This window comes from Xyrauchen texanus, chromosome 8 (assembly GCF_025860055.1).
Source record: "Xyrauchen texanus isolate HMW12.3.18 chromosome 8, RBS_HiC_50CHRs, whole genome shotgun sequence".
Lineage (NCBI taxonomy): Eukaryota > Metazoa > Chordata > Actinopteri > Cypriniformes > Catostomidae > Xyrauchen > Xyrauchen texanus.
In genome coordinates, this window is record NC_068283.1 from 47,605,654 (window position 1) to 47,623,259 (window position 17,606).

General features: G+C 44.2%; 1 protein-coding gene across 1 annotated transcript in view; it reads right to left on the reverse strand.

Annotated features, from left to right (window-relative positions):
• The window catches only part of LOC127648264 (interferon-induced very large GTPase 1-like), a 33,438-nt gene that overhangs the window by 9,843 nt on the left and 5,989 nt on the right, over positions 1–17,606 (reverse strand). Inside the window, exons 2-3 of the mRNA XM_052132848.1 lie at positions 7,686–9,677; positions 215–285 (exon numbers count right to left, since the gene is read on the reverse strand). Coding sequence (XP_051988808.1) covers positions 215–285; positions 7,686–9,677 — 2,063 coding nt within the window. The remainder of the gene's footprint in view (positions 1–214; positions 286–7,685; positions 9,678–17,606) is intronic.

Here is a 17,606-nt window from a genome sequence, read left to right on the forward strand (position 1 = left end):
AGATTAAACGAGAGCTTTTATTTGTATTTAAAATAAAATGAAACTATTTGTAGATATTAACATATATTAATATGTGTAACACATTGTTTTTCTCTATTGCTTTCCATCATTTTCCCTTATTTTTACCACATTTTACTCACATTTTTCAATTCTCAACTGAAATTAATAAAATTGAATACACATATAATAAAATATTTATTTAATCAGTACTTACTGTTAATACATCTTCTCTTGCAGAATGGAGATGTCTTCTTGAAAAATCTTTGTTGATGCTTTCTTCAATATCTGGGTAAAAAGAGGCCAAAGGTCATAGTTTGGATCACAGCAGTATTTTATTATACCTGGAGATTACAGTATCAAAACTGTGAGTGTCTAGTAATGATATAAAGTTTAACAGGAGCCAGCAAGTACGTGATATCTGTGTGTAAACTACACTCCCCTGACCTCAACAGGTGCAGTAGCGACTGATGTCTTCTCATTAGCGCGCCGCTTCCCGTGAACGCAGGTCTGAATCCCGCTCGGAGCAGGTCGAGTAGGTCCAGTTACAAATGCATGACTGTTTAATTATTTCAAATAAACACAAGTAGTACAATCCCTTCACTTAACTACAACTATAAAGGCACTTCCAGTTAATAATATGAATAAAATAAACCCTTCCCTGTTTGTGTCTTCAGTTCTGTCTGCTCAACAACTCTTGAAACTTCACTGATTGACAAACTGCTGATGTTCCTCGTTTGTAAGTTTAAAGGTTTTAAAGAAGGTATTTATATTTAACAAAGATTTATTGTGATATTTATAATCAGATGTATTCCCAGATGTCCTGATATTTTAAAGGAATATTCCGGGTTCAATGCAAGTTCAGCTCAGTCGACAGCATTTGTGGCATAATGTTGATTAGCACAAGAACTGTATTTGACTCGTCCCTCCTTAAATAAAAATGTGTTTCAGTGAGACACTTACAATGGAAGTCAATGGGGCCAATCTTTATGCAATAAATACTCATTGTTTCTAAAGTATGACATAAACAGTATGTTTAATTATGTATTTATAAAATTCCTTACTTTGTTGATGCTTTCATAATTTTATGTGTAAAATTATAGCTAACTTTACAACTTTGTTAAATATTTAAAATATTTACAGCACAAATAATACACAAGTTTTATAAAATTATAAGTGTCCCATTTTTGCCTTTAAACTCTCCAAAAATTACCCCATTGACTTCATCAACAACCGCTCTCTTGTAAAGCGTGATTGCACTCGTCCGATGATACAGGTGTGTGAGAGTTTGAGGCCGAACATGGCACACAATTCTTCAAACGCAGCCCTGGTTGGTGAAAATGCTTCAGATCGACGTTAAAGTGGGTCCTCACAATCACCAGAACTGTTTTCAGCCCTCATTACGTGAACTACTGCACTTATTCTGTGACGTCTCCTGACAGCATTTCATACGATTAAAATTGCAGCTCCGACTTAAGAAATCACAGTGAGGTAAAGTTTAGAGATTGTGACAATGTGGGCTTGTATGTGTCATGGTGACACTCATTTATTTTCAGGGTGAATCTGTAACTGTGGGCTCTTGTGACCTCAGTTCCTAAGTTTGCATTTTTATATCAGCGCTGCAGCATATCAGTGCCTACTGTATACCTGTAAATCCTTGCAAACATCTGCGTTAAGTGACAATGTTTTGCCCTGCCGATCAGGATTGTGAGCATTTCTGCATGTGCAAGACTGGCGAGTACACAGCGTTTAACAGATGCGGACGGCTTTCTCTTATAGACAACAAGCTTCCAAACACAGAGAAAAGGTGCAAATTACCCTTTATTGACCGTCACTGAACTAAATTCATGCATGCTCTTCATTTGTGTTCTGCTGAAGAAAGTAAGTCACACACATCGGGGATGACATGAGAGTGAATAAATGAAAGCATTACATTTTGTTTTGTTTTGTGAACTATCCCTTTAATTTGATGCATGTGAAAAAATTCACATGGTTTGGAACATTATTTACAGTCATATTAATAGTATTATTAATATTATTAATCATTCTGTAATGCATGTTAAATGTGTATCATGTATATTGGAGAGCAAACGTCCAATAAGTTATATATGAAAGTAGCTAGTTACTCACTACTTAAGTACTCTATTTAATGGATACTTTGTGTTAAGTGTTAACATTATTACTTTTACTTGTGTAATTCATTTTTTTTTAAATAATGTTTCTTTTATTTGAGAAAAGCTTTTGGCTACTCTACCCACCTCTGTGTTTCAGGCAGTTCAGGGGCAGTGTTTTCTGTGGGAGAGAGTGACTCCCTTTGGCATGACTTTGTGTTTTGTAACTTTGCAGACTTTTACATGCACCAACAGCTATATTACAGACTAAAGGAAAGGTAAAATCACAAAAAGCATCATAGGGCCTCTTTAAACATTTAAAGAAATCAAAGGGGAAAAACTATCCCATATTAAGTTACTTTATCTATTTCTTAAATTCTTGCTAATTTTCTGATCAATGATTTGTGTTTAAGACCTTTAAAGCTTAAAGAGCACCTATTATGGTTTTGAAGGTCTCCTACAAAAGATTTACATGCATCCAAACTCAAAAAACACTTTCTGAAGTGTTCATTCTAAACTCCTCCTTTCAAAGAGTCTAATCTGCTCTGATTGGTCAGATGTCCCAGTCTATTGTGATAGGTCAACTGCTTATTGTAGTTTTTAAAGGTGGGTCAAAGCTGTTCGCGAGCAGCCAATGAAGACCAGAGGTGGGGTTTTTTAACCGAATTATATAGGTTAGTACAGGAAGTAAGTCTGGAATTATTAATGACTCGTTTCAGGTGTTCAGAATCGGTTCTTTCTTTCGGGAGTCAAAAACTCTTTTTTACCTTCGCTAACAGCTACATTTTCAACAGAAAAACAAACAGCAAAAAAATTACTCAAATGCCCATCCCAAGTAAATGCTGTCTTGACCAACAAGAGAGACACATTTTAATTACCTGGAAACATATTAACATTTAAAAATAATCAAAATGATATGCATACCAATTTTTTAATAGCCAATTTCATAATTTCTGCAAAGGGGTCTGAGTTTTTAAGGAGCGTTGTGAACAACAAGGGGTCTGAGACCACATCAATGCTAAGAGAACACCAAAGGAACTTGGTCCTCTTTTATGTCCACATACATTATGAACACCAAAAGCACTGAGGTAATTTGCAGATGGTTCCATTTTTTGTTCACTGTGCCTGAACTGGGTTTGGCTCATTTGATTTGGCACTATAAGAGAAAGCACCCTTAGTCTCGCGAACACAAAGGGTGTACTTAGCATCTGATAAGCCCAGCTCACAGGCCAGGCATGCAGTCTCCACAGCTCTGGCTGAGGATGCCAGACTGAGCCTCAAGCTTGCAAGAGCAGATCATCTTAAAAAATTACTTTCCCATGGGGGAGCATCCACAGCTCCACACGAACCGATGGCTGTTGGGCCATTTTGGAGCAACTATTATTACAGTTTCCTTGTCTTCCCGTATCTTACAATGCTTGAAGGAGCAGGTGGGTGGGGGAAACGCACATTCACGTTTCAGTGGTCATCTGTGAGCTAAGGCATCCAAGCTTGTGTCATGCGAGTACCAGAGAAGACTATGTGTAGACCATATAGTAAGGATGGAGGTATGCAGGTCTACAGTTGAAGTAAGAAGTTTACATACACCTTAGAAAAATACATTTAAACTCTATTTATACATTCCCTGTCTAAGGTAAGTCAGGATCACTACTTTATTTTAAGAATATGAAATGTCAGAATAATAGTAGAGAGAATGATTTATTTCAGCTTTTATTTCTTTCATCAGATTTCCAGTGGGTCAGTTTACATGCACTAGTTAGTATTTGGTAGCATTGCATTTAAATTGTTTAACTTAAGCCAGTAGTAAGGACTGTAAGGAGATGGACTAATGAAGCAGAGCTGGAACTACAAGCCTGCTTTGACTGCACTGATTGGAGTGTTTTTGAAGCTGCAGCTACAGACCTGGACGAGCTCACAGATACTGTTACATCATACATCAGTTTCTGTGAGGATATGTGCATCCCTACTAGGACATCTTTATCATTCAACAATGATAAACCATGGTTCACAGGAAAGCTCAGACAGCTTCGTCATGCCAAAGAGGTGGCTTACAGGGGTGGGGATAGAGTCTTGTATAATCAGGCCAGGAACACACTGAATGGGGAAATCAGAGTGGCTAAAAGAAACTACTCTGAGAAGCTGGAAAACAACTTTTCAGCTAACGACCCTGTATCAGTGTGGAGTGGCCTTACTAATTACAGGACTCCCACCCCCAACCCTGTGGTGGACCAACGACTGGCTGACGACCTGAATGTGTTTTATTGCAGATTTGAAAGGCCCAATTTCACACCCCACATGCACTCGGACCTTCATTTCACACAACCATTAACACCTCCTGCAACCCCCCTCCTCCTGCTAAACTACCTGCACTCAAGATCTGTGAGGACGATGTGTGCCGTGTCTTTCGGAAGCAAAGGTCAAGGAAGGCTCCAGGCCAAGATGGCATCTCACCAGCGTGCCTTTGTTCCTGTGCTAACCAACTGGCCCCCATCTTCACTCAGATCTTCAATAGATCACTGGAGCAGTGTGTAGTCCCATGCTGCTTCAAACGCTCAGTTATTATCCCTGTCCCTAAGAAACCTAAAATCACATGACTTAATGACTACAGACCTGTCGCCCTGACATCTGTGGTCATGAAGTCATTTGAGAGACTGGTGTTGGCCCACCTGAAGGACATCACTGGACCCTTTCTGGACCCCCTTCAATTTGCTTATCGAGCAAACAGGTCTGTGGATGATTCAGTCAACATGGGATTGCATCATATCCTGCAACATCTGGACAGACCGGGGACATACGTAAGGATCCTTTTTGTGGACTTCAGTTCGGCTTTCAACACAATCATCCCAGATATACTCCGGACTAAGTTAAACCAACTCCCTGTTCCCACCTCTACCTGTCAGTGGATCACCAGCTTTCTGACGGACAGGCAGCAGCTTGTGAGGCAGGGAAAATTTACTTCCAGCACCTGTACAATCAGCACTGGTGCCCCCCAGAGCTGTGTGCTCTCCCCACTACTCTTCTCTATGTACACCAATGACTGCACCACCAAGGACCCCTCTGTCAAGCTCCTGAAGTTTGCAGACGACACCACTGTCATCCGAGATGATGATGAGTCTGCATATAGAAAGGAGGTTGAACGGCTGGCTGTCTGGTGCAGTCAAAACAACCTGGAGCTGAACACGCTCAAAACAGTGGAGATGATTGTGGATTGAGGAACACCCCAACATTGTCCCCCCTCATCATTCTGAACAGCACTGTGGCAGCAGTGGAGCCATTCAGGTTCCTGGGCACTACCATCTCACAGGACCTGAAGTGGGAGATACACATCGACTCCATTGTGAAAAAGGCCCAGCAGAGGTTGTACTTCCTTTGCCAGCTGAGGAAGTTCAACCTGCCACCGGTGCTGCTGAAACAGTTCTACTCAGCAGTCATTGAGTCTGTCCTCTGCACCTCAATAACTGTCTGGTTTGGTGCAGCTACGAAATCAGACATCAGAAGACTACAAAAGGACAGTTCGGTCTGCTGAGAGGATTATTGGTTGCCCCCTGCCCCCGCTTCAAGAACTATACACTTCCAGAGTGAGGAAAAAGGCTGTAAAAATCACTCTGGACCCCACTCACCCTGCCCACTACCTTTTTCAACTGTTTGAACAGGAACAGTTTTTTCCCTCAGGCTATCCATCTCATGAACAATTAAATTGCCCCATTGAGCAATAATTATGTGCAATACACAGTTTAAGTCTATTTATATTATCCAACTTATCCACTTCTGCCATTACATACATTGCACTGTACATAATACACTGTATTTTTGTTCTTTATATAACAGATTGTATTAGATTTGCACTACGTGTGTGTGTATGTGGGTATGTATGAAGGTGAGTGTATGTACGTATATGTATAATTATTTATTTTGTATTCTTTTTTGTTTTTAATTACCTATGTCTTGCTGCTGTTTTTGGTATTGTTTGTATTGTTGTACACTGGAAGCTCCTGTCACCAAGACAAATTCCTTGTATGTGTAAGCATACTTGATAATAAAGCTGATTCTGATTCTGATTCTGAACTTGGGTCAAATATTTTGGGTTTCCTTCCTCAAGCTTCTCACAACAATTTGCTGGAATTTTGTCCCATTCCTCCAGACAGAACTGGTGTAACTGAGTCGGGTTTGTTGGCCTCCTTGCTCTCACACACTTTTTCAGTTCTGCCCCCAAATCTTCTATTGGATTGAGGTCAGGACTTTGTGATGCCACTCCAATACCTTGACCTTGTTGTCCTTAAGCCATTTCACCACAACTCTGGAGGTGTGCTTGGGGTCATTGTCCATTTGCGACCGAGCTTTAACTTCCTGGCTGATGTCTTCAGATGTTGCTTCAATATACCCACATAATTTTCCTTCCTCATGATGTCATCTATTTAGTGAAGTGCACCAGTCCCTCCTGCAGCAAACACCCCCACAACATGATGCTGCACCCCCATGCTTCACGGTTGGGATGATGTTCTTTGGCTTGCAAGACTCACTCTTTTTCCTCCAAATATAACGATGGTCATTATGGCCAAACAGTTCAATATTTGTTTCATCAGACCAGAGGACATTTGATCCCCATGATCTTTGTCCCCATGTGCACTTGCAAACTGTAGTCTGGTTTTCTTATGGTGGTTTTGGAGCAGTGGCTTCTTCCTTGCTGAGCAGTCTTTCAGGTTATATTGATATAGGACTAGTTTTACTGTGGATCTAGATGTGGCTATTTCCTCCAGCATCTTCACAAGTTCATTTGCTGTTGTTCTGGGATAAATGTGCACTTTTTGCACCAAACTACGTTCATCTGAATGTAGTTTGGTGCAAAATTCTTTTGATTTTCCCATGATGTCAAGCAATGAGGCACTGAGTTTGAAGGTAAGTCTTACAATAAATCCACAGGTACAATGCCAATTCAGTACACCCCCTATCAGAAGCTAATTGGCTAATTGTCTAAAGGCTTGACATAATTTTCTGGATTTTTCCAAGCTGTTTAAAGGCACAGTTAACTTAGCGTATGCAAACTTCTGACCCTCTGGAACTTCTGACGCCCAATCGGTCTGCAAACATTTGTTGGAAAAATTACTTGTGTCATGCACAAAGTAGATGTCCTAAATTACTTGCTAAAACTATAGTTTGCTAATATTAAATATGTGGAATAGTTAAAAAATAAGTTTTAATGACTTCAACCTAAGTGTATGTAAACTTCTGACTTCAACTGTCCCTCGGCATCCACGAATACCTTCCAAATCCTCTGAACTGTCTGAGGATGGAGCCTTACATTTCCCCAGTCAGCCAGAAGCAAGACTAAATTAGGTGGCCGGGGGCATTCATTGTACATAACAACAGGAGACATGACTTGCTCCAGAAGATAATTTGTCTCACCAGGTTTAACATTGGGTGTCACCGTACTCCTCCTTGGCAATTTAAATACGTAGAAGAAGAGTAAAGAATTGGGATAAGTTAATGCACTATAAAGTTATTTTCCTGCCAATAGAGCGGTCAATTGATTTAATATTAATTAGACTTTATTGATTACATCTAGATGGCTCAACTTACCCTTAAGTTTATGTTTTTCTTTTTCTTCTTCCCTTCTCAGATTTTCCACCTGTTTCTCGGTTTCCTCTTGCAGTTTTCTCTCAAACTCTTCTTCTTTTATTTGAATTATGCTTTCTTCTCTCTTACTAAATTCCTCTTCTCTTTTCTTCATCTCTTTCTCATGATTCTCTCTTTCATTCTCTATTCTGTTCATCAGTTTGTCTATTTCTGTGTCATACTTGATCTGAAGATTTTCTTTTTCTGTTTTTACTTTCTCTTTTTCTCTCATCAGTTCCTCCATTTCATGTTTAATTGTCTCTCGTTCTCTTCTCATCTCATCTTTCATCTCTCTTTCACACTCCTCTTTCTCTTTTATTTCTCTTTTATATCGTTCTTCTCTCTCATTAATCTCTTCTTCTCTCTTCAGTTTCTCCTCTCGTTCTCTTCTCATCTCATCTTTCATCTCTCTCTCACACTCTTCTTTCTCTTTTATTTCTGTTTTATATCGTTCTTCTCTCTCATTAAACTCTTCTTCTCTCTTCAGTTTCTGTTTCTCCCATTCCTCTCGTTCTCTTCTCATCTCTTCTTTCACCTCTCTCTCACACTCTTCTTTCTCTTTTATTTCTGTTTTATATTGTTCTTCTCTCCTCTTTCTCTCCTGAAGATTCTCTCTTTCATTTTCTAAAGTCATCATTATTCTGTTGATCTCTGTGTCATGTTTCATCTGAAGATTTTCTTTCTCTCTTTCAATTCTCTCTTTTTCTTTCATTTCATGTTTAAGTGTCTCTCGTTCTTGTTTCATCTTGTCTCTCATCTTTCTCTCTTGTTCTTCTTTCTCTTTTATTTCTGTTCTGTATTTGATTTCTCTCTCTATAAAATCCTCTTCTCTTCTCTTCCTCTCTTTCTCTTGATTCTGTCTTTCTTCCTCCATCATCTTCTTCATTCTCTCTTTCTCTGTTTCATATTTGGACTGAAGATCTTCTTTCTCTCTTTCTATTCTCTCTTTTTCTTTCAGTATTTCATCTCTCTGTTGTTTAATTCTCTGATTATATTCATCCCACATTTCTTGTTCTTTCTTTCTCTTTTTCTCCTCCTCTTCTTCTCTCCTCAGTTTCTCCTCTTGTTTCTGTTTCTCCCATTCCTCTCGTTCTCTTCTCATATTTCTCTCTTGCTCCTCTTTTTCTTTCATTTCTCTTTTTAATTGTTCTTCTCGCTCTCTAAATTTCTCTTTTCTTCTCTTATTCTCTTTCTCATGATTCTGTCTCTCTTCCTCCATCATCTTCTTCATTCTCTCTTTCTCTTCTTCATGTTTGGTCAAGAGTTCTTCTCTCTCTCTGTTCAGTGTCTCGACTCTCTCCATCATTATGTTCATTTGTTTTTCTTGTCGTTCTCTCTCCATCTGTCTGAACATCTTACATGAGTAGTAACTGTCTCCGTTTGCTGTCACCATGACGTCTATTTTCTCCAGTAGTTCAGAAACCTGTGTGCGATCTCTAGTCTCATTATTATTGAACACATGGAATCTGTTTCCACATTGTTCAATCAGGTTTCTAATCACAGATCCTGGTTTTCCCAGCCACTGTTCAATGGTTTTATTCTTCAGATAATCTCCTCTGGTGAAGAGTATCATTGTGTACATTAAAGAGTTTTCACCAAATGTCTCTTGAATGATCTTCACTGATTTCGCCTCATCTTGAGTGAATCGTTGTCCTAAATTCAACACAATAATGAACACATGAGGTCCTGGCAGTATCATTGAGATGCAGTTAGTGATTTCTCTCTGGATGTCTTCATGACTGAGTTCAGTATCAAACAGTCCTGGAGTGTCAATCACAGTGATGTGTCTGCCGTTGATTTCTGCTGTATCTCTCTGACATTCACTGGTCACTGATTCAGAAGATGCTTCAGCTTTAAATGCTTCTCTTCCTAAGATGGTGTTTCCTGTTGCACTCTTTCCAATTCCAGTTTTTCCAAGCAGCACAATCCTCACATCAACTGTGTTTTCTCTTGAACCTAAAAAAAACAATATATCATTTTGAAATTTAAGTGAGGATTTATATATAACAGTTGATGGCTTACAGTTTCAACAGTTGTTCACAGACCAGACTTTAAAATTGGTTCTTGAAATCAGTGGAAAAGTAGGTAAAATGGTGAGTGTTTGGAAGGGGAGGATAGGAGGGGGTCAAGCCCAACAACTCTGTAAGATCTGAAGCGCTTGAAAACAGAGGAAGATTAAGATAAATTATACAGAGGCGCCCCGGAAATTCTTCAAACATCTCAAAATACAGACTCTGCCAAGAGGATGCAAAAAAGTCTAGCAAAGCTGGGCGTAAATTACCTATGAGTACAAAAGAACTAATAAAAGTTTATCTGTGGATTGTAAATTGTCTCGCGAACAAAGGACAAAAAACCCCACTCAGAAAGAAGACATTCTTTGTCTTTCTATATAACCAATTTGCTACAATTAAAATTAGACTAATAAGGGAGCATGAGACATTTGGGAGACATGAGGCATGAGATTTGGCCTAACCATCAAATGCTAAAAACTCTATCCAAGACAGAGAGATTGAACAGACATCTTTGATGACTGGATCTTTGAAGCTTTGAACTGTTTTTAGTTTGACACAAAACAAATTTTGTCCTTATGTCTTAAAAGGCTGACGAGGCAGCAACGGATCGGAGTGATGGCCACGCAATGTGTCCCGTGGTGCTATGCCCATCTCGGAACTCGAGTCCGAGCGGTCACATATGCAACAACCCGAGTGTTGTGGCCACCGCCGAGAACACCATAGGCCCCATGAAAATAATTTCTGTGGGACCGCAGTCTTCTGTCTGAATGCCTTCAGACAGGTCAGCACAGACTGGGCGTGCTTATTCGTGAGACGCGCTGTCATCGAGTCCAACTCCAGAACAAGAAAAGTGATGCTCTGAACCGGGAGGAGCTTGCTCTTTTCCCAATTGACCCAAAGCCCTAGTTGGCTGAGGTGCATGAGCACCAGGTCCCTGTGCGAACACAATGTGTCTCGAGAGGGGGCTAGGATTAGCCAGTCGTTGAGGTAGTTGAGAAGGGTAGCCTCTGCGACTTTCGTGAAGACATGAGGGGACAAGGAAAGGCCGAAAGGGAGGACTTTGTACTGGTACGCCCGGCCCTCAAACGCAAGCCACAGGAAAGGTCTGTGACGATGTAGAATCGAGACGTGGAAGTATTGTGTAAGGCCCGGTTCACAACCCGTGAGTCCAAGATTGGCTGCAACCCACCGCCTTTTTTCAGTACAATGAAGTAGGGGCAGTAAAACCCCTTCTTCATCTCGGCTGGAGGGACAGGCTCTATCGCATGCTTCCGTAGATTTGTGGAAATTTCTGCTTGCAAGGTGGCGGCTGTCTCGCCCTTCACTGTGGTCAGGCAAACCTGGTCAGGAGCCTGGTGAATTGAATCGCTTAGCCGAGTCGGACGGTCCGGGTCAGCCATCGCAACGGGTTGGAGAGCATAAGCCACATGTCCAAGCTCCGGGCAAGGGGGACCAGTGGAACAATTTCATTGGACGTACCGGCGGATGGGGCCTCATGGCGGGTCAGAGCCAGGGAAGCCACATTGACAGGGTTTGAGCCCTTTGGTGGTGCTGAGTCGAGAGACATCAAAGCACTTACCTCCCTCCTGGTACTCACCAGCGGATCGGAAGAGAAGGGGGAGGAGGTACTTCGTCTATGCTGTCCACCGGAGCCATTCGGGTTTGAGTACATGTGTGCCACAACTTGGTGCACGGGGGCAGGGAGGCTGCCGCCGAGACGCTGTACCTGCCAGAGAGAGACAGAAGCCAGTGGTCTGGGTGACTGCCGAACACACCGGTTATATGACCCAGGAAATGAGGAAATTGCTTTTGTTGAATGTTTGGGTACAGCAGCTATTGGAGCGTGTGGCAAAACAAAATGAATAGGGAGCAAAATATTCTCCTCTCGGCCTTCCACTGGGGGATGTAGTGGTCTTCTTACCAGATGCAGGGCAGTGGATTGTCGCATCCCTGGGTCACCCGTCTCAGGGGCGCTTGTATGTTTTCTTCTTTGCGGCCGGCCGTGAGACGGGTGGAGTCTGCTTCCTGCGGGGGGCTTGATGCCGGGGCAGGGCCGCAGGGAGATCACCCCGGGACAGGATGTGTTGAATGGCCTTCATCTGTTGCTTGACCAACGAGAACTGCTGGGCAAATTCCCAGATGGTGTCGCCGAATAGGCTGGCCTGGGAGATGGGGGTGTTCAGGAAGCGTGTCTTGTCGGCCTCGCTCATCTCGACCAGGTTTAGCCACAGATGGCGCTCCTGGACCAACAGAGTGGACATCGTCAGCCCGAGAGACTGCGCTGTGACCTTCGTTGCATGGAGGGCATGGTCGGTCACTGAGCACAGCTCCTGCATCAATTCCGGGGCAGATCTACCCTCGTGCTGTTCTTTCAGACATAGCTTGGTAGGCTTTCAGGAGAGCCATGGCGTGCAGGGTGGAGGCGGCTTGTCCAGTGGCACCATAGGCTCTGGCCGCCAGAGATGATGTGAACCTATAGGCCTTGGACGGGAATTTCGGGCCGTGCCATGTGACGGTGCTCTGCTGGCATAGGTGCCTTATCCACTGGGCGCACCGCCAAGTGGTGGAGCCGAGAAATCGGGACCGGGCAGTGAAAGTTGCCTCTTATGAACTCGTCAGATCCTCGTGCACTTCTGGGAAGAAAGGCACTAGGGCGGGGCGTGGTGGTGAGTGGCACTGTGAGCCCAGTTCCGTCGCCGCCTTCCAGGGTTCCGCCTACCGAGTCTTCCACGGCTCCACATTCCAGTGCTCCGCCCCCTGAGCCTTCCACGTCTCCGCCTCCCGAGTCTTCCACGGCTCCACCTTCCAGGGCTCCGCCCCTTGAGCCTTCCACGGCTCCACCTTACAGGGCTCCGCCCCTGGAGCCTTCCATGGCTCCGCCTTACAGGGCTCCGCCCCTTGAGCCTTCCACGGCTCCGCCTTACATGGCTCCACCCCTGAAGTCTTCCACGGCTCTGCCTTCCATGACTCCGCCCGCTCCCAGGCCTCCTGATCCAGTCCCTGTCCTGCGGCCGCCTCCCAGGCCCCCTGATCCAATACCTGTCCTGAGGTCGCCTCCCAGACCCCCTGATCCAGTCCCTGTCCTGTGGCCACCTCCCATGCTCTCAAGAGAGCAGCTCAGAAAATAGAGCGCAAGTGGAAGAATACAAATTAGAGGTATTTCATCGTGCATGGAAGGATAGTGTCTGTAGTTACAGACAGGCACAAAAAGCTCCCAGGTCAGCATATTTTAGCAAATTCATAGAAAATAACCACAACAATCATAGGTGTTCATTCAGTACTGTGGCTAAATTGGTTAGGAAAAAGCATCAACAGAACCAGATATTACATTGCAGCACAAGAGTAATGACTTCATTAATTTCTTTACTGATAAAATTTAAATAATCTATAAAATTGGAATTATGCAATTGTCTGCCATAGCACCTCAGAAAACAGTGTCTCATAATTTTCCTCACATGCAACTTCAATCCTTCAATGTCATAGGTCATGAAGCGCTAACAAAACGAAACATTAAAAGCCACAACATGTTTGTTAGATCCTATACCAACTAAGCTCTTAAAAGAGGTATCTCCTGTAATCTCAGAACCTCTTCTTAATATCATTAACTCCTCGCTATGGTTAGGACATGTCCCAAGAAACTTTCAAATGGCAGTTATCAAACCACTTATTAAGAAGCCACAACTTGATCCTGGAGAACTGGCTAATTATAGACTGATTTCAAATCTCCCGTTTATATGTAAAAAATAATAGCCTCCCAGGGCTCCGCCTCCCGAGCCTTCCAGGGCTCCGCCTCCCAAGCCTCCCAGGGCTCCGCATCCCGAGCCTCCTAAGGCTCCGCCTCCCGAGCCTCCAACGGCTCCGCATCCCGAGCCTCCCAGGGCTTCGCCTCCCGAGCCTCCTACGGCTCCGCCTCCCGAGCCTCCCAGGGCTCCGCCAACCAAGCCTCCCACGGCTCCGCCTCCCGAGCCTCCCAGGGCTCCGCATCCCGAGCCTCCTACGGCTCCGCCTCCTGAGCCTCCGCCTCCCGAGCCTCCCAGGGCTCCGCCAACCGAGCCTCCCACGGCTCCGCCTCCCGAGCTTCCTACGGCTCTGCCTCCCAAGCCTGCTGGGGCTCCGCCTCCAGAGCCTTCCAGGGCTCCGCTTCCCGAGCCTCCTATGGCTCCGCCTCCAGAGCCTCAAGAGCCTTCTAGGGCTCCGCCTCCAGAGCCTTCCAGGGCTCCGCCTCCAGAGCCTCCTATGGCGCCACCTCCCTCGGCTCCGCCTTCAGAGCCTTCCAGGTCTCCGCCTCTCGAGCCTCCTACGGCGCCACCTCCCTCGGCTCCGCCTCCCGAGCCTTCCACGGCTCTGCCTCTAGAGCCTCCTACGGTGCAACCTCCCTAGGCTCCGCCTCCCGAGCCTTCCAGGCCTCCGCCTCTAGAGCCCCCTACAGCTCCACCTCCCTTGGCTCCGCCTCCCGAGCCTTCCGCGGCTTTGGCTTCCTCGGCTCCGCCTCCTGAGCCTCCCTCTGCTCTGCCTCCTGAGCCTCACTCAGCTCCGCCTCCTGAGCCTCCAGAGCTTTCCATGGTTCCGCCTCCTGAGCCTCCCGAGCCTTCCTCGGCTCCGCCTCCCTCAGCTCCACCTCCTGAGCCTCCCACGGCTCTGCCCCCTGAGCCTCCAGAGCTTTCCATGGTTCCGCCTCCCTCGGCTCCGCCTCCTGAGCCTCCCACAGCTCCGCCTACTGAGCCTCCAGAACCTCCCTCAGCTCCGCCTCCTGAGCCTCCCTCAGCTCCGTCTCCAGAGCCTCCCTCTATTCCGCCTCCTGAGCCTCCCACGACTCCGACTCCAGAGCCTTCTACGGTTCCACCTCCTGAGCCACCCATGGCTCTGCCACCTGGGTCTTCCACAGCTCCGCCCTCCATGGCTCCGCTACCAGAAACTTCCATGGCTCCGCCTACCTCGGCTCCGCCCTCGGAGTTCCCCATGGCTGTCCTGTGGCCGCCTCCCAGGCCTCCTGAACCTGTCCCTGCCCCTTGGACTGCCTTCTTGCCCTCTGTGCCCCCTTGGACTTCCTATTTGCCCTCTGTGCCCCCTTGGACTGTCCGTTTGCCGCTTGTGCCCCCTTGGACTGTCTGTCTGCCCCTTGTGCTCTCTTGGACTGTTTTTGCCCCTTGTGCCCCCTTGGACTGTCTGTCTGCCCCTTGTGCTCCCTTGGACTGTCTGTTTGCACCTGGTGCCCTCTTTTGGTCTGCTAGCCCCCCTCCACTCCCTGGACGATTCTGTTTTTTGTGTTTTTTTTTTTTTTGTTTTGTTTAGGATTGTCTGGAATCTGATCCTTTGAGGGGGGATTCTGTTACGATTCCCTGTTGTCTGCCCCGCGTTTCACATGTGACTGTCATGCACTACATTTTCCATAGTTCCCTGCCCTCTTCACTGCCTGCATTCACTCATTGTTTTCACCTGTTTGTCGTTTAGTTCCATTACCATGTGTATTTAAACCCTGTTTGTTTTCCATTCCCTTGTCGATCGTTGAATGTTTACGAATGTCTCTCTCCTGTTTAATGTTTCTACCCTTCCAACTGTGTTCATCCTGCCGTGTTTTCCCCGTTCCGTGTGTCTCCGATGTGTTCATGTTTTAGTTTCAGTTTTCCCCCCGTGGATGTTTCTTTTGTTCCTGCTTTTTTTGTATTCACTTTGATTTAAAATAAAGAACCCGCATTTAGATCCCACTCCTTGTCTGCCCTTGTCTGCATTATAACAATACCCAACTTAATATTTCTTCAAAACCTGATGAGAGTGTACCAATGAAATTAAAATAGGGGTAACAATTATTGAACCAAAAACCTCTAAAAAAATAAGCAGCTAAAATATAATTTTACACTCGATGGATGTACTGTTACATCATCTTCAACAGCGAAGAACTTAGGTGATATGTTTGATATCAATCTATACTTTGAAAATCAAATTACCAATGTTTGTAGAACAGCATTCTTCCACCTAAGAAAGATTGCTAAATTACGACACATGCTCTATGTTGACGAAAAACTAAATAATGCGCAAAATTCTGTCCTGTTAATAGTTCCTATAATATCATAATCCACAAAAGGAGGTTGATCCTTTTAATATTTGGCTCCTAAACTGTGTAATAATCTCCCTAACCCCTCCTTCCTGTTCGAGATTCAGAAACACTCACTCAGTTTAAGTCTAGACTAAAGACTCATCTAGTTAGCCAGGCATACACCTAATTTATCCTTCAACTCACAATTAGGCTGCTTTAGTTAGGTCTGCTGAAACCAGAAACATTGATCATGATTTATAACTCTGCAATAAATTTAATGGCATCTATGCTAATATTATTTTATTTGTTTCCCTGTCTCAAACTCGGGACTCCTATCCTGAGGTTACCAGAACCGACTGGATCCAGCTCTATTCCTGCTTCATTTTGGATTCCTACGTGTCGCTGTGTGATGATGACTATTAGCAGCCGGCGCCATTAAAACATCACTTCATTCTATTACTTTAGAGGATGATGAACTCCAACCATAAGACATGGGATACTTCATATGCCATTGCCTGAACCTTGGACTTAGGACAGACCTCACCACAACTATCATCCTGGTTGAACTGCGATGCACCTCACTGATCTCGGCCTGCATCACCTCGGTCTATTGATGGACTACACTCTTATAATGGAATACATCGACTATCAATTAATTGTCAACAAAAGCCTTCATCAGCCAACTAACAAGGAAAATTGCATTTAATCCAGGATGGACTTCAAAGACATTGGTCATTAATCTTACAGTTCATACAAAATCTTTGTTTAAACACTGACCCTTAACACTTACTTAGTTTAATAATTTTAAACCATGACTTGCACTATACATCAGTAATATTTACATTATATTCATAATGTTAGCCAGAGGGGAACTGGAGTTTTGTGTTCCTTGCCACAGTCGCTTTCAGCTTGCTCACTGGGGTTATAAATACAATGAATATTAAAGTACTTATTTTAAACACAATTCACAATCGTATTTCATCAAACTACACAATGATAACTCTAAACCATTATAGATATTACAGTTTTAACTTATGTTAATGTCTGATCTTCTGTAAAGCTGCTTTGAAATGATGTGTGTTGTGAAAAGCACTATACAAATAAAAATGACTTGACTGCCGATTATCTCTGTCAGGCATGAGATCTGTTTATCACCTGAGCAAAATCCACACTGACAGAATAATTGCTAAGATTGATTGTGTTCATTGCAAGCACCGCTAACTTTCACGTTCAGTGGTGGTGATGCTGTCAGGTTGTAACCCGCACAAGAAGAGACAGTCACAATGTAAATGAAAACTGCTTTTATTTCAGAGCAGGCAAAAGTACAAAAGGGCAAATCCATAGAAGAGTCGTCGTGGGGGAGCGAAAGGTCGAAGCCGGGGAATCAGGATATGGCAAAGGGGCAAATCTACAGAAGAGTGGTCGAGGAAAGCGTAAGGTCGAAGCCGGGGAAATCAGAATCAGTAAATCGAATAAGACAAGCAAGTTGAATAGACAGGGGAGCTAGGGGAACAATAGAGCTGGCAAAGCGAAGGGGTAAACTAAACAATAACCAACAAACGTGAAACGAAAGGGCAGCGTATATATAGGGGAAAACGAACAGTGCAGGTGAGACTAATAATCTAGTGATTGGGACGAGTGCGGGTGAAACTAATACTCTGGTGATTGGGAGCGAGCGTGAGAGCCAGAGGGGGGTGATTGGGAGCGAGCGTGTGAGCTCGATGAAGCGGGGTGAACTAGAGGAGCGGGGTTCGTTACACAGGTATATTTTGTTGCTGGGCTTTCATTAGTGAGACATGTACACACTCAGGTGTGTACATGTCACACTTACTGTAACAC